Consider the following 17,316-nt stretch of genomic DNA (forward strand, 5'->3'; position numbering starts at 1 on the left):
TTTAAAGGCAGCAACGGCAGGGGTGAGACATCTGAACAGGGAAAATAAGAGTGATACTGGATTCCTTAAAGAAACTTCAAAACCAGAAACTAACTGGTTATCTTTAAAGTGCTGGAATTAAATAACTGCAAAAATCCCAGAGCCAGCAGAATATCCTTAAAAAATGAAGTCAAAATAAAGACATTTTCACACAAAGTTGGTGAAATCTGTCACTAAAGGACATTCTTCAAGTAGAATGAAAGTGATCCCAAATGGAAGACCAAAGGTATAGGAGAGGATAAAGAACTACAGGAACTACAGGCAGACCTCAGAGATACTGCAGGTTCAGTTCCAGACCCACCACAGTAAAGCAGGGAAAGAAAGCGAGTTTCGGAATTTTCTGGTTTCCCAGTGAATGTAAAAGTTATGTTTACACTATACTGTAGTCTATTATAAAGTGTGCAATAGCATTATGTCTGAAAAACAACATACAAGCCTTAACTATCAAATACTTTACTGCTGAAATATGCTAACCATCATCTGAGCCTTCATAATCTTTAAAGTAACATTGAAGATCACTGATCCCAGATCACCGTAACAAATATAATAATGAAAAAGTCTGAAATACTGCAAGAATTACCAAAATGTGACAGAGACACAAAGTGAGCAAATGCTGTTGGAAAAATGGTGCCGAAAGACTTGCTTGACACGGGGTTGCCACGAACCTTCAATGTGTAAGAAATGCAGTATCTGCAAAGTGCAATAAAGCAAAGCGCAATAAAACCAGGTATGCTTGTATAAATATGTGTGTAAATCAAGTGAATACTGGCCGGGAAGCACTGTAATAGACAATGAAAATATCTTGTGGAGTTTAAGTATACAAAGAATTAAAATGCAGAAGCATCTTAACTCAGGAGGGAGTTAAAGTCCATAAAGAGGTAAATCTATTGACTGAATAAGTCCAGGATACATGCTGTGGTCTTTAGGGTAAGTATATGAAGACAAGTAAAGCAACCAATAACTACCAAGCTTACACAGGGGAAAAACAGAATTATTAAAAATATTCAAATAATCCAAAAGACAGAAATAAGAGAAAAAGGAACACAGAACAGGCCATCAAATAGAAAGCAAATACCAATATGTAGATTTAAACCTAAATATACATTTAGGAATTACATTATAAGGAAAAAATGAGTACTCACCTATTTATTTATTTATGCCACAACTCACTCTAGAAAAGATTTTAAGGAACATAAACATTTGAGTAGGCAGGAGATTGCCAGGTGGAAATAATGTAAAAGGACATTTTTACTACAGAAAAAGCAGCATGCATAACTACACAGAAGCTCAGAGTGGCATGAAGGAACTGTGGTCAGGTCAGGCAGCATCAGAAGGAGCTGCAGGAAATGCACCTGGAGAGGCAGCTCAGGACAGCTGAGGGGCCGTGTGTGCCTGCCAAACAGTCAGAAATTGACCCTGAAGGGAATGGGGGGGCCTCCTCGACAGATTTTAAACCACATGATGATATACAAGGACTTGTATTTTAGAAAGTTCCTTCTAGCAGCTGTACACCTGGAAGAAGAGGTATAAGAAAGAGAAACTGGAGACAGGTGATTAGTTAAGGGCTGGCAGAAAAGATGACTTGGGCCTGAGCATACACAGTGGCTTTGGGGAATGAAGTGCATGCAATTTGTGCCCTGACATGGTGACTGAATGGATGCTGGAGGAGTTGAATAAAATAGTGCCACACTAACTATATCATAAAGAAAGACAATTGCCATTTAGGTGATTCAGATGACTACTGGTGGCAGAGAAGTGCCTTTTTCCCCCAATATTTATTTATTTATTTATTTGGCTGTGTGGGGTCTTAGTTGTGGCAGGCGGGCTCCTTAGTTGTGGCTCACGGGCTCCTCAGTTGTGGCATGCGAACTCTTAGTTGCAGCATGCATGTGGGATCTAGTTCCCTGACCAGGGATCGAACCCAGGCCCCCTGCACTGGGAGTGTGGAGTCTTATCCACTGAGCCACCAGGGAAGTCCCCAGAGAAGTGCTTTTTAAAAAATAATAATAAATAATGAAATGGGAAATATTTATCTGAAGCAAGTCAGGTATTTAGAGCTGGCCTGAATAAAACTTGGAAAATCTAATTTCTTGGTGAGCAAAGAATTAGAGAAAAAGTTAGTGGTATGGTTCCAATGTTTAATGGCATCTGGCAATAGCAACCTAAGCATATGAAAAAGATTAAATTTGCTTAGCAAAATAAGCCTGCTCATAGACTGCTATAAATGCCAAAGAGTGAAGTATAGGAGCAAACACAAATAGCAACTGCCACCAATAAACTATTTTAGAGGATTCAGGTATTTTTGGTGGAGAGAACTTGAACTATGAAAGTATATCTTTCAAAAGATATCTAACTCCAAATTTGAGATGTATATTTCAAAAGATTAATACCTAAACGTACACATGAAACAGGTTTTTTTTTTTTTTTTTTTATGGTTTCCATATGGTTGTCATTTAGAACACATGCAGTTAAAAAGTTAGGGGCATGTGCTATAGAGTCAGAAAAACCTAGTACAAGGCCCTGCTTCACTATGATGTGATACTGGGTAAGTTACTTAGTCTCTCTGAGCCTCAGCTTCCTATACTTAATATACAAATAATAATTGTACCTATCTCATAAGTTGCTCCGAGGATGGAACAAGCATTTCTATATTCAAAACTCCCAACAACCTTGCCACAATTACATATTATATATGTATAGTCTGAATATTGACTATATTAAGTCCAAAACTTACAATACTGTCAGTAACTAAACACTCCTTTTGAAGTATTTATTCTATTTAAAATCATGTCATACAAATCACTCAGGATTTTTAAAGGCTATATTAAAAACTAGTGGAACAAATGCAAGACAAATCAGAATGATGTTAAGTAACAACAGCAAAAGAAACGTGAAGTGGTGGAGCCTCAGAAAGGGTATGAATCGTCAAAAGAAGCACTTCCAGAACAGCTACTGTTAGTACCAATAACTACTATGCTTCAAGTAAATTACAGGCAATAATTGCTGACAATTAGTTAAAATGGAAAAAAAAAAATTGCAAGTTATGGGAAACAAGGTAGAAAGGAAGAAAGACAAATCTATACTAATTACAGACAGAAAAAACTATAAACAGTCTTTAAAAAAGACAAGATTATCTACAGTAGTACAGACATTTAGTTAGATGACAAAATTGTTAACAATGAACCACGAAAACCTTACTTTTGCAGAGCCATCTCCTTCTGCTGATAGAGCTCATTCAGAATCTCCACCTTCTGCCTCAGTGTTTTGCATTCATCTTCCAGTACAGCTTTGGCAGACTGCAGGGAATTGCGATCCTCCTCTAATTTCTTTATTTGGTCTGTAAGGGATAAAACATTTGCGCTTTGTGTGCACAAGAACTGGAGAACTTGCTGAAGAGGCCAGCGTCAAGGGGGGTGAGAACATGCAAACAGGAAGCCACTCTTTATTTTTCCAGTGGCAATTTCTTTTCAAGAAGCAACCTACCTTCCAGGTTACATTTAGTGGACATGGAGGCTCTAAGTTTAAATTGTAAAAGTTTTAGATCCTCTTCAACTACTGATATTGCAGTCTGTGTCTAAAATTTGCAGAAGAGAGAAACAGTCTTAAAAGTGAGGCACAGTAAGAATTCACAGGCACTTACAGTACTCTATAAAAAGGATTATACCCGAGAAATGTCCATCATCTGCTTAATCTGCTTTTTCACCTTCTCACTCCGGTCACCTAAAAAACAAAAGGATTTCAGTGCTCTTTCCTTCCTTGCTGTTTAGCTATATTTTCTTGATTTCCCCCAAACAATTATCATGTTCAAACATTCAATGAAAGAACAAACTAACCAAAAGAACTGATTCAGCCATTTGACTTTTAAGAGATGTGAAAACTTAGGTTGAAAAAACGAATTCCCAGTTTGTACAATAAAAATATTATCTATGCTGTACTTGAGCAAGAAGGGATATGTGAAGTAAAGCTCTTTCTTCTCTCTCAGATCTACCAGCCCCCAGTCAAATATCTTATTTAGAGAGACTCATTCCTCTGCTCTCCCCTTGAATCGGCTACCAGGTGTAGTTTAAAACACCCACAATGTGAACAATATCCAACTTGGGATAGAGTGTCTACAAACATTTCTCTCATCAGTAAACACTCTTTCCCTTTAGCCTCCACTCTAACTGCTTAGTTAAGTTTACGGCTCCAACCACTCGGTACTTTTGAAATTGGTTGTGGCCCTAACACCACAGAGCTACAGAAATGATAAGCATGAAGTTCAGAAAGCAGTTTCTCCTACTGAGGAGTGTTCAGTACACAGAGCTGGGAGACAGGACTGCTGCTGCTCTGGCTCCAGTGCGTGCCTACTGCTGTACCACAAGCCAGCAACCCACCTCTGCCCAACGCATACAGGCCTGTATCGTCGTCCCTTGGTATCCACAAGAGATTGGCTCCAGGACCCCTCCCCCACCCCCCACAGGAAACCAAAATCCGTGGATGCTCAAGTCCCTTACATAAAATGGCACAGCATTTGCATATAACCTACACACATCTTCCCACATACTTCATCTCTAAGTTTCTTATAATACCTTATACAATGTAAATGTTACGTAAACAGCTGCTGGCATGTAGCAAACTGAAGTTTTGCTTTTTTGAACTATCTGGAATTTTTTTTCTCCAAATATTTTTAAACTGCAGTTGGGTGAATCCACGGATTTGAACCCACAGATTCAGAGGGCCAACTGTACAAATTCAGTGACAGGCGTCTACAGCTTTAACCCTAAAGAGGAAATTCAGACCGCTGAAAAAAGCATCAGTGTACTTAGAGACTAGAAGGCAAAAAGAGGTCCAACCTCCCTGAAACCAATCTTACCTCCCACTTCTCCATTTGCTAATTCATCTGATTCATTTCCTCCTTTATTTTGACCCTCAGATTCAGATTCACAATCTAACTGATTCAACTGTGTAATGCAATTAGTCAAAGCCTAGAAAAGAAGCAAAAGGATTATTTATTAGAATGAGCCTCTCAATTTCAATTACCCAGATTCATGAGAATTCATGAGAATTAAGCATGTATTCAGGAGAATGAACTCACATTAATATTATCATCTTTGTGAGTGAGAGCTACTTCCAAATCTTTCTGAGACTTCTCAAATGATCTGATTTGTTCACTGAGCTCAGCATGTGATTTACTCCAGTCTTTGATTTCTTGCTGCAACTGGAAAGTTAAAACACATGAATTTCTAAACGTTATGGCTTTTGCACTGGAGACAGCAAGACCACAAAAAATGAGCCAGGGAAGCAGGGAGCCATGCTTCTCCTTGGCTCGTCATTAGGGACTATACTATGGCCTTGGTTAAGGGAGAGGGGAGAGTGACTCCATCCCTCAGAACTGCAGTGAGAACCTAAGAGCTGTCAAGGACACTGATCTAGTACATTGCATCCTTCAGGAAATTGCAGCCAGTTCAAATAATTCACTTCCAGTAGGAACAGAAGGGCACGTCTCACTGCCTACCAAGTCCAGACTCCAGATCATGTAACCGTCCCTTGGTCAGAGAAACAGTAACTGCTCAAAGGAGGCTAATAAATACCTAATTCTTCGGTCTAAGAAGCAAGTCCATCGCCCTCTTGAGGCTATTCAAGTTAATAATTGGCTGGTGCTGGATGAAACAAAGACTAAACATTCTGATAGCTGCAAGGAATTGTACAAAAGAACAGAAAACCTAGAACAGATGGAGAATGTACACATGCACTCAATTTGGGAAGCGCAGTTTAAACTCTGCATATCTAAAAATTGAATCCTGCATACATACTTCATTTCCTTAAAAACCATATCCAAGAAAAGATATTCAAGAGGTAATGATATTTGGTTTTCTAGTTTACATAATCTATGACGTTAACTTTCCGTTACCTGCTCTTTCTTCTTCTTAAGTCTAGCATTTTCTTCTTGAACCCGATGGCATTCAGACTTCACTTTCTCTTCACTAAGTTTAGCTTCATTAAGGGCAATTTGAACCTAATGCAAAACATTCCTATTAGTGCAATAATTCCAAAGAAAAACACACAAAAAGTTACTTTCCCAATTAGACATACGGTTTTTGTCTTTTGCATTTTCTAGCACACATCAAATGTTTGCTCCTCAAAATACCAAGACATCATATTAATATATCTTGCAGGAAGTGTAGAGCGCTTTACCTCTGAAAATTCTGAGGCATTCATTGAAATAACATCTTTTAACTTCTCTACAGATTTCTTGTTTTCTGATATCTGCCATGGGGAAAAAGAACACAAAAATGTATTAGAATTTCAGTAGAAACACTGGGATATATGATAAAAAGAAGAAACATTAACAAAACACATCCCAGAGCCATCCCCTAGATATCAGGTAAAAGCAGATGATCCAGTCTTGGCCTAGGAGAAAAGTCAACAATGTAAAGACATGAGGAAAGAAAATACTGAAGACATAAATATTTCATACGATCCACAACTTTCCTAGTTATGAAATAATGTGGTACATGACGAGACAAGAAAGTCAAAGGAAAGAAAATGAAAAAAAATTCAAGTAAACCAGTTCAAATCAGTGATTTTTCCTAGTGGTAGAGAAAAAAATCCCAAGGTCCCTTAAAAATTCTCTTGCTAAACTAAAAATGGCTGGACTTGAGGGGGAAGAGCCAAATCTCAGATACAGAATTCCACAATTTATCAAGGAATGTGTCGAGGAGATGGAGCATAACTCCTCACTCTGTAACTGTGGGTTGTGCACAGTAACTTCCCTCCAAAGAGCACAATATGCAGGGGATGGAAAAAGGGTAACTTCATAGCAGAGAGACCTGGCAAATACTACCTCAGCCAGCTGATCAAGCTTAACTGGGTGTGCAATACATGGGAACCCTCTCTACTATCTTTCCAACTTTTATGTAATCCAAAAACTGTTCTAGGGACTTACCTGGTGGCGCAGTGGTTAAGAATCCGCCTGCCAATGCAGGGGACACGGGTTCGAGCCCTGGTCCGGGAAGAACCTGCATGCTGCGGAGCAACTAAGCCCGTGCGCCACAACTACTGAATCCTGCGCACCTAGGGCCCATGCTCCACAACAAGAGAAGCCACAGCACTGAGAAGCCCGTGCACCACAACGAAGGGTAGCCCCCGCTCGCCACAGCTAGAGAAAGCCCGCACACAGAAACGAAGACCCAACTCAACCAAAGATAAATAAATAAATTAATTAAATTTAAAAAAAAAACTGTTTTAGCATTTAAAGTTTATTTTTAGAAAAGAACCATGCAAAAACAAATCAAAACAAAGTACTAAGACCACTCAAAGGGGCAACTATTTCTTATTTGCTCTACATGTTTCAAAGGGCAGAGCCAAGCAATATGAAAATTACCCAGGGCTGAGGACAAAAATACTTCCGAGGCCTGTAAAATTAATAACTTGGGGTATTAGCATTTAAAATTCCACGAAAATGCATAGAAGTAGGTTCAACTTCCCTGACTCCCAATATTATTCTAGTTAAAGCACGGGAAAACGCAGAGTTCATCTCACCCAACCTACAATATAGTTCAAAAGCCAATTTACAGTAACACATAACAGCAAAACTCTCACCAAGTCCTGATTCTTCGCATTCTGTTCTCTCTCAGATTCTAACATAGCACGCAAACTTTTAGCTGTGTCACCCAGAATTTCATTAGTTTCTTCAAGATTCTTGATTTTATCCTACAAAAAAAGGTATTAATAATAATTACTCATTATTTTTCTTTTGTCTTTAGAATGTAATCTCAAAAAAGAGAAGGGATTTTTACCTTAAATCTAATTGCTTCGTCAGAGAGAATCATGTTTTGTTTCCTGGTTTCTTGAACATGCTTCTTTGATTCCTTGATCTAAATAAAATAAAGCATTCAAAATTTAGAAACATAAATTATAGTGCTACCAAAACTTATCTCCAGGACTTCCCCAGTGGTTCAGTGGTTAAGACTCTGCACTTCCACTGCAGGGGGCACACGTTCGATCCCTGGTCAGGGAAGAACCCACATGTCGGGCCACACAGCCAAAAGAAAAAAAAAACTTATCTCCAAATAGGAGATCCCTCAGAGAAGAAAGCAGTACTTTACACATATGATGATTGCTTCACATTTGGATAGTTTGCAAGAGGTAAAAAAAATGTTTAAATATGACTTAAAAACACCATAACAACTGAACTGTAAGACAGGAGGAAATAATTCGAGCTGGAACCACAGGGGGAAAAAACTAAAAGAATAATTAATACCTTCTGCTCATAACTTGATAATGTTTGTACAAGCTCTGCATTTTCTTTCATGATATTCTTCAACTTCTCAGAAATTTGCTGTTCAGTGACTAAAAAGGGGGGGAAATCCATAAAATCATCAAAAATTGAATTACCCAATGCATTAGCAGCAAAGACACGCTATCTGGTACTCTGAGGGAAATGAACTCAGCATAACTATTATGCCTTTAAAAAGCAAACTGTAGTTAACAGCATTAAGGGTGTAAAAACACTAAAATTTAAGAAAAACATAATAAGAACCCTTACTTCAATGAGATTCCAATTTAAACTTATCTCAAAGACAGGAAATACAGTAAAATGTTTTAGCTCAATGTCTTTCCCGTTCGTGAGCACCGCTCTTCTCAGAAAATGTGATCATCTGAAATACATGCCATTTGTAAACAGAAACAGAAAATGCCAGCATATTGACATATCTCTATTCCTCAAGGTATCTACTTAAATACATATTTACTGCACGGAATAAACCATTAGCACAGGATTCACAGGTAATAAATTGCACTAGTTCAACATTCAAAGTCAATCTGCCCAAGCCGAATCCTCTTCTCCCTGCTGCCACCTCAACTCCTATCTCATCTACTAGCATCACCATCTACTCTGTCATCTAAGCTAGCAACCTAGGATTAGTAAAATGTTCAGGAGTTAGTAAGTCAATCAGAGATCAGAAGTCACCATATCTACTTTTAGCTTACACAAAACTCATATCAAATACCAATACTGAGGGAATAGTACAAATAACAAAATAAGCCTGAATATTTACCTTGATATACTCTATTCTTTACCTAAAAGAGAGAGAAATAAAGTTAAACTTGATGTCAAGACATCTTATTAATAGAAATATTATAGTTCTTAACACAATAGTCAAATCATAACAGAATGAAAATTTAATAATGGTTTGGTTCAGCATAAGGATCCACAGGATTAAAAAATAAGAAAAGACTAAAAAATATTTCAAATTTAATTGGTAGTGATACTTCATTAATAGTTTCTGACAGATAAAAGCACGAAGGTAAATACTTTATTTTTGTAACTAAAGATACATTCACAGGGACTTCCCTGGTGGTGCAGTGGTTAAGAATCTGCCTGCCAATGCAGGGGACGCAGGTTTGATCCCTGCTCCGGGAAGATCTCACATGCCATGCAGCAGCTAAGCCCATGCGCCACAACTACTGAGCCTGCGCTCTAGAGCCCGCGAGCCACAACTACTGAACCTGCGTGCCACAACTACTGAAGGCCGGGAGGCTAGAGCCCGTGCTCTGCAACAAGAGACGCCACCACAATGAGAAGCCCGCACACCGCAATCAAGAGTAGCCCCCGCTCACCACAACTAGAGAAAGCGCACGCACAGCAATGAAGACCCAACGCAGCCAAAAATAAATAAATTAATTAATTTTTTAAAAAAAGATACGTTCATGTATCTTTTCAATGAGCACCAATCTTATTAAATGAGCACTTAAGTTCCATAATGGAAAGGGATTATTATATATATGGAAGTTGCTAAGAGAGCAGATCTTAAAAGGGGGGAAAAGGGGAAAAAAGATCTTGTAACTATGTATTGGTGACGGATGTTAATAACCAGACTTATTGGCAATCATTTTGCAATATATACAAATATCAAATTATTATTTGTACACCTGAAACTAATATAATGTTACTAGTCAATTATTTCTCAATTTAAAAAAAGTGAAAAGGAATAATGATTTCATATTTAATATACTAATGCTTCACGTATCCAAATCATTTATTTGACAACCCCAAATAGCCAGAACGAGATCCAGAAACAATGATAATTGAAAAAGACTCTGAGGAAACAAAATTAAGGGCATGATTGTTGTACTAAGATATGCCTCTTTCATCAGAAAACACCTTAGAATTCCTAGTCAAAGTTGGCTATTGGGTGAATTTAGAAATCTAACAGACTGGAGCATCTGATTTTCCCAACCCCCTAAAAATAGCAGTCATAAATCTAAAAGGGAAAAGAAGACTGCTACAGGAAAATACACAAGCAATGAGAGAAATAACAAGTAACATCTTCTACACCATCTCCTAAAGACAGCACCGAATTACAGGAGAATAAAATCCAAGCAGTACTCAATTTTTTAAAAAGTGTTACTAAATGTCTTTGTAACCCAGAACTTATTTCCCTTGTCAAATGTCATAAATGGTGATGAGATGCTCAGATCAGTCCACAAATCATCCATGATCTCAATATTATTACAGTATCTAATACCATTTTTAATGATGCTGTTACAGGAAACTGCATTCAGAGTTCCAACACAGAAATAAATAACTATTTCTCTAACGTCACAGCCTTGCTAATGAGGGAGTAAGCTTCCTTTATCCTCCTTTCACCCAAATCAACAGGCGAGGGAAAGCAGGAAGATGCAACAAGCAGGCAATGAGAGTAGGGACCAAGGTCCCAAATGTTGAGGCTGCAGGGCAGCAGTTAGGACATAAAGCCTACATAACCTTGTAAAAATCTAAGCCATGTCAGGGTTTTTGAGATGGGAGAATCACGAGTGGGAAGCAGAAAACGTTTTCACCGTTTCCCCTTCTGTTCACCCTTTCTATTCTTTTTCCTTGTATCTGAGGAAAAGCCCCATGAGGTTTAAGGAGTCTTCACAAGAATCCAGGCAGAAGACCCTTCTTTCTAAGTGATTTTACAATCACTTGTGCAAGGAGAGAAAGCTTATTAACAATGATATGTCTGATAAAATTAAGAAATCAGAATATTCAAGTTTAGAATGCTACTCATCCAATGCTTTTGGCCATTTAATTGTTAAGCTTCAACTGAAACTGAAAGCTTTTCATCTGCAAAGCTCATTTACACAGAATGACTTCTTCCTCAATTACGTTAGATGACCACGAAACAGAATCATAAGCATGTATCTGTACGAGAATACATATATATATATATATATATATATATATATATATATATAAGCATGAAAGACAAATTATGAAAGACAAATTATGCACAGAAAAAGACCCTAAGGAATAAAAATTTTAGTAGTGTGTCTTTGGACACTATATAATATGTATTTCCAAATAAAAAGATGTTTTCTGAACACAACAGCACATGATCAAATTAGAAAAATCTGTGAAACAGATATATATATAAGGGAAAGGACTGAAAATTTACCTCTTCTCCTGATATATATTTTTACCATGTGCAGCATTTTTTCTGTACGTATATATGCATTTATATAATACACAGTTTATCTACACTTTAAAGTCTTGGTTTCTGCTTTTTTCCACTTAACATTAAATTGTGAGCATTTTCTGTGCCCTAATGTCTTTGGAATAAATAAATTTTAAGAGCTGCCTAATATCTCATTATATAGATGAACAATAATTTAATAACCCCCCCCCACGATGGATCATTTAGTTTCTGTGAAGTTTTCACTCTAATAAATACGGTTCCATTTTTAACACCCTGTACAAGATCTCTAATGTATGATTGGTTACTTCTTTAGAATAGACTACTAGATATGGTATTATACTATATAAAAGGACACGAACATTTTTAAGGCTTCTGATTTATAAACTGAAGTTTTCCCATTGAGATTATACACATGTCGTCTTGTTCACCTGTGTCTTTACCAACGAAGACTACACTGTTAGCTTGGATTATAAATATTAATTTGTGTTCAGCTTAGTAACTAAAAAAGAAACAAAAGGGCAAGTGATTATAAAACAGTCCTGTATTTATGAGTCTAAAAGTATATGCTAATTTTATTTACTCACAGCAAGGACAGTTCTCCAGAAGAAAATGGCAAGTGAAACAATTCCTAAGAAGGCAGTGGTGAGTACAGGCTTCCAGGGCAGTCCATAAAAATCAGGCCCAGGCTGAACATCATCAGGCAATGTAGCAACTAGCTGAAATAGAGATATTAGAAATTGTGGGAAACCTGAAAGAAATTTACAATAAAGCAGTCACAGAGAATCATCCGCAGAAATCGAATTCAAACTCCATTAGATAGCTATCCCCTCAAAGTTCTTCAATAGTTTCCACTGCTTCAATAAAAAGAGGATACTGGCAGCTTACTATTTCTTGTTTGGCTTGACGTATTTTTAGACATTATGAATCTCTCTTTACGTTGAGCATATATTTCCATTTTGCAATAAGCCCTACACATCATGTTGTCCAACACATGGCTCGAATCCCTCTGGATCATACTTTTCTCTTAGCTGGTTTTTATGACTGAAGAAGCCACATAAAACATAAAGTTGAAACATACTATAGAATCTTTTATGGCTGCAAATAAAACCGAAGTGATAATGAACAACGCAAATAATCAGCTTTTCCTCTAAGATTTGAAATCTTAATTGTTTTCTATTCACAGACAGACAAACGCAGAGAAACTTCAAACACTTCCTGATAACTAACTGGCTTAGATAGACTGCTCTGAATCTAACTGTCTTCTATAAACTCAGTGTTTTCATTTCAAATGTTTCCTCAAAGACAGCGCACTAAACTCCTGTCTGCTTCTACACGGTTTTCACGGCCCTGTACAAGTTAACTATCATATTGGCCCCATCCCTCAAAGGTGCGGAGGATTACGTGAACAGCAGCCGTAGGGACGCGGTGATGCTCGCTTGTTTTGATCACGACTGTGTACCAGAAAGTAACACAGTGCCTGGCACATCATAAGTACTCAATTAAAAAATGAACACGCGACAAAACCTTCTCAAATACACTCCCACCATCTCCTTAAACAGCACCGAAACGTCCTGCCCGCCTCGGGCCTAACACACTATATTTCCGCTTCGCCCCGGCAGTCAGTGTACCCGTCCGCTCAGAACTCGTCCACCCTCCTGCCAAAGCTGGGGGCGGGGGCCCGTCACCTCCAGAAGCCTGCCGATGAGGGCTGCGTAGAGCACCGACAGGGGTCCCAGAAGCTCCGGGTCCCCCGGGGAAGAGGTGACAGAAGGCACAGTGGCAGGAACTGAGTCCATCGTAACGGGACAGCGGAGCGGAGGCGACGCTTCCCCGCGGGATGGCACCGGACCCCTGTCTATCACCGTTTCCTCCTTCGGAAAGGACCCGGCTCAGGGGGCGGAACCTGGGACTGAACTTCGCCTGCCCCAGCCGCTTGCACTTTCGCCCTACTCCTCCTGTAAAACACGTCATCAGACACGGCCCCGGGCGGAAGTACACGAGTCTACGGAGGCCGGGCCCGCCGTAGGCGGGGCCGTAGCGGAAGAAACCAACGGTCGAGCGGGGCGGGGGAGCAGAGCGAAGAGACCTCCGCGGAAGAAACCAAGTAGCGAGGCGAAGATGAAAGGGCTCACCTGCGGCAGGAACTGGGAGAGAAAGCGCTGTTCCATGGGCCCGGGAGCTTCGAGAAGGAGGAGAGTGGGCGGGGGCTGGGGGAAAGGAGAAAGGCCGGCCACTTAACTCCTGCCCAGAGCTGGATCCTTTTGTCACCAGGTGCTGAGACGCCGGGCACCTGCCCTAAAATGCCCAGACAGGAGATAAGCCGCTCCCGCTCCCTCTGATGGACCACCCCCTGCCTCGGCCGCCGTCTCCTGGGCCAGGTTTCCTCCCGGCCCGCTCCAGTCCTGCTTGCTTTTGCCCTTCCTGGACTCCAAATGTCCACATTGTCCCACATTCGTGCCGATGCCCCTTTAAAAAGTGTAATTTTAGGGAATCTTGTCATTACCACACCTATGCCAATGAGGTCAGTTCTGGGTCCCACATTTTAGGTTTATAGGACTTGTGGAAAAGGGCAAGGAAGAGTCTGGAAATTGCGTTCTGAAAGTGGAAGAAACTAAGGATATTTAACCTGGGGGGAAAAACGATGTTTGCAGATCTTTAAAGGTATGTCTATGAGTTGAATATAAAGCCAATTCATTAGAACAATCAAGCAGGAAAAGCCTGAAAAAGAAGGGCATGGCATGGGTGGAAGGTAGGCAGGCGGTTGAAGCAGGCTCTGTAATTAAAACAGTCTGGTACTGGCCCAATAATACAGACAGACAGACCATGGAACAGAACAGAAAATCTAGAAATAGGCCCAACTGCGTTGGCAACTCAGCATACAGTAGGAGTCAGTTGGGGGGGGGGGGGGGGAAACAGACTTTTTAATAAGGTGGTGTTGGCCTAACTGGATAACCAAATGGAAAATAATAAAAATTCGATCTTTTTCCTCACTAGTCACAAGAATACATTCCAAATGGGTCAGAAACCTGAATGTAAAAAATGAGAACAACTACTACAAAAAAAATATGGATGTATTATGAGTGGGTAAAACCTTCCTAATTAGGTCTCAAAATCCAAGGGAAAAGATTTGTAACCTTGATTACTTGGAGAAAAAAAAAAAAAAGTGTCCAGCCCGTGGATACAAAAACACAAAATAAGCAAAGCCTGACAATGAAAACCTGCGGAAAAAATATTTGTAACATATTACAAAGGGTTAATATTCCTAAAATATAAAGAACTTTACAAACAGAGAAAATGGCCAGCAAACCTATAGTAAAATGAGCTGCAAAAATGAATAGATAGTCCTCAGGAAAAGAAGTAGGAATAGCTCACAAACAGGGAACCATGCTTTGTCTCACTCATAATGAAAGAAATACAAATTAAACCCACACTGAGATACCATTTCTCACTTATATTGGCAAGATCCAAATATTTGACAACATATTCTCTTAGTGAGAGAATGCAGAGGAAATGGGTACTCTTATGCATTGCTGATCATTATACAAAATGATAACAACCCCTATGAACAGTAATCTGGCAACGTCTCCCAAAATTACCTGTGTAATTACCTACTGATGCAACAATCCAATGTCTAAAGTTCTATCTCAAAGATACTAGAAATATAACAACAAATGTTGGAAAGATATATGCACAAAACCGTGTTATTCCAGCATTACTCATAATAACAAAAGACTGGAAATAACCAAACTGTCCATCGACAGAGGAGTTGTTGAATACACTCACTACAGTATATACAGTTGACCACTGAATGACGCAGAGGTTAGGGGTACAAACCCACTGAGTAGTCAAAAATCCCCATACAATTTATAGTCAGTGGGCCCTCCTTATGCGAGTTTCCTTGGTATCCTTCTGCATCTGAGGATTCAACCAACTGCAGACTGTGTAATACTGTAGTATGCATTTAGTGAAAACAATCCGCGTATAATTAGGCATCCAAACAATTCAAACTCGTATTGTTCAAGAGTCAACTGTACTACGAAACTGGAAAAAAGAAATCAAATAATTCTATATACTGCTAGGGTATGATGTCTAGACTATACGTATCTTTTTAAAAGGGGGTGGAGAAAAGTATATTTTTATCTAAAAAAATAAAAGGAGAAATTATTTTTTTTACAGCTTTGAGGTAAAACTGACATGCAGTAAACTGCACATATTTAAAGTGCACATCTGGATAAGATGAGTGCATCTGTGAACCCATCATCACATTCAAGACAATGAACATATCCTTCACCTCCAGAAGTCTCATCTCCTTGGTAACCCTACCTCCCACCACTTGTCACAGAATTTCTGTCCTAATGGATTAATCTGCATTTCCTAAAGTTTTATATATATGGAATAATTCACTATGTATTCTATTTTCTCTGGCTTCTCTCACTCAGTATAAATTGAGATTCATCCATGTTGCTGCATATATCAATAGGTCATTAGTTTTTACTGCTGAGTAGTGTTTCATTGTAGGGATAAACCACAATTTATTTACTTACTCACCTGCTGATAGACATTTGGGTTTTTTCCAGTTTTCGACTTTTACAAATTGAGCTGCAATGAAGACTGACATACAAGGCCTTCTATGGATGTATAACTTATCTTTCTTTGGGGTAAATGCTTAGCAGAGGGACGGCTGGGTCATCTGACAGGCATATGTCCACCTTTTAAAGAAACTGATAAAATGTTTTCCAAGGTGGTTGTACCATTTTAATATCCCCACCAGCAGTGTATATTTCCAGTTCCTCCACATCTTCTCCAACACTTGGTCTTTTTAATTTTAGTCATTCTATTGTGTGCAGTGATAACTCAGGGTGGTTTAAATTTGCATTTCCCTCATAATTAATGATGTTGAGCTTTTTTTTTTTTTTACTGTGCTTATTTGCTGTCCACATCACATATCTTCTTTGGTGCTGTTATTTTACTGGGTTATCAGTTTTCTTATTAATGAGTTTTGAGAGTTCTTTATATATTTGGGATATAAGTCCTTTATGAGATATATGCTTTGCAATGATTCCTTCCTAGTCTGTGGCTTGATATGATTAAGTTTAAGCCTAGCATCTTTTTTTTTTTTCTATTTGTCCCATCTGTTCTTTGTTCCCTTTTTCCCTGATTCTGCCTTCTTTTGAATCAAGCCTTTTAATGATCCTATTTTATCTCCTTTGTTGGTTTATTAGCTATAATTCCTTGTTTTGTTATTCTAGTGGTTACTTCAGAGTTTATACTATACATCTTTAACTTATCAGTCTACCTTCAAGGGATACTATACTACTTCATATATGCAATAAGAATTTTACAAGAGTTATTACCACTTCTCCCTCTCCTGACCTTTAAACTATTGTTGTCATACGTTTTATTTTTACATATTTTCTAAACCCCAAAGTACATTAATAATATTTTTCTTTAAACAGTAAATTAACTTTTAAAGATATTTAAATAATGAGATAATGGTTTTATATATTTACCCATATGGCTACCATTTCTGCATTCTTCACTCCTTTGTGTAGCTCCATTATTTCCATCTGTTGTCATTTTCCTTATGCCTAAAGGTCTTCCTTTAACATTTCTTATGGTGCAGATGTGCTGGTGAATTCTTTCAGCTCTTGTATGTTGGAAAAAAAAATCTTCATTTAATCTTTGTTTTTGAAAATTATTTTGCTGGGTATGATATTGGAGATTAACAATATTGCTCTTGAAGTATATATATATTTTTTAATTACTAACTTAATTAATTAATTTTTTGGCTGTGTTGGGTCTTTGTTGCTGTGCGTGGGCTTTCTCCAGTTGTGGC

The 17,316-nt window shown here is 38.5% G+C and overlaps 1 protein-coding gene across 3 annotated transcripts in view; it reads right to left on the reverse strand.

The window, feature by feature from the left end:
* MIA3 (MIA SH3 domain ER export factor 3) overlaps positions 1–17,316 on the reverse strand; it is a 78,887-nt gene that overhangs the window by 9,135 nt on the left and 52,436 nt on the right. For 2 of the 3 annotated variants that reach the window (XM_068541781.1, XM_068541780.1), the window contains exons 7-18: positions 12,065–12,196; positions 9,078–9,099; positions 8,282–8,370; positions 7,818–7,895; positions 7,621–7,731; positions 6,214–6,285; positions 5,930–6,034; positions 5,114–5,236; positions 4,892–5,003; positions 3,704–3,759; positions 3,523–3,613; positions 3,238–3,376 (exon numbers count right to left, since the gene is read on the reverse strand). In XM_068541781.1, coding sequence (XP_068397882.1) covers positions 3,238–3,376; positions 3,523–3,613; positions 3,704–3,759; positions 4,892–5,003; positions 5,114–5,236; positions 5,930–6,034; positions 6,214–6,285; positions 7,621–7,731; positions 7,818–7,895; positions 8,282–8,370; positions 9,078–9,099; positions 12,065–12,196 — 1,130 coding nt within the window. Of the gene's footprint in view, positions 1–3,237; positions 3,377–3,522; positions 3,614–3,703; positions 3,760–4,891; positions 5,004–5,113; positions 5,237–5,929; positions 6,035–6,213; positions 6,286–7,620; positions 7,732–7,817; positions 7,896–8,281; positions 8,371–9,077; positions 9,100–12,064; positions 12,197–13,165; positions 13,427–17,316 lie in introns of those variants that run through there. The other variant, XM_068541782.1, reaches the window with a different exon arrangement.

Source organism: Eschrichtius robustus, chromosome 3, assembly GCF_028021215.1.
Source record: "Eschrichtius robustus isolate mEscRob2 chromosome 3, mEscRob2.pri, whole genome shotgun sequence".
In the NCBI taxonomy this organism is placed as follows: Eukaryota; Metazoa; Chordata; class Mammalia; order Artiodactyla; family Eschrichtiidae; genus Eschrichtius; species Eschrichtius robustus.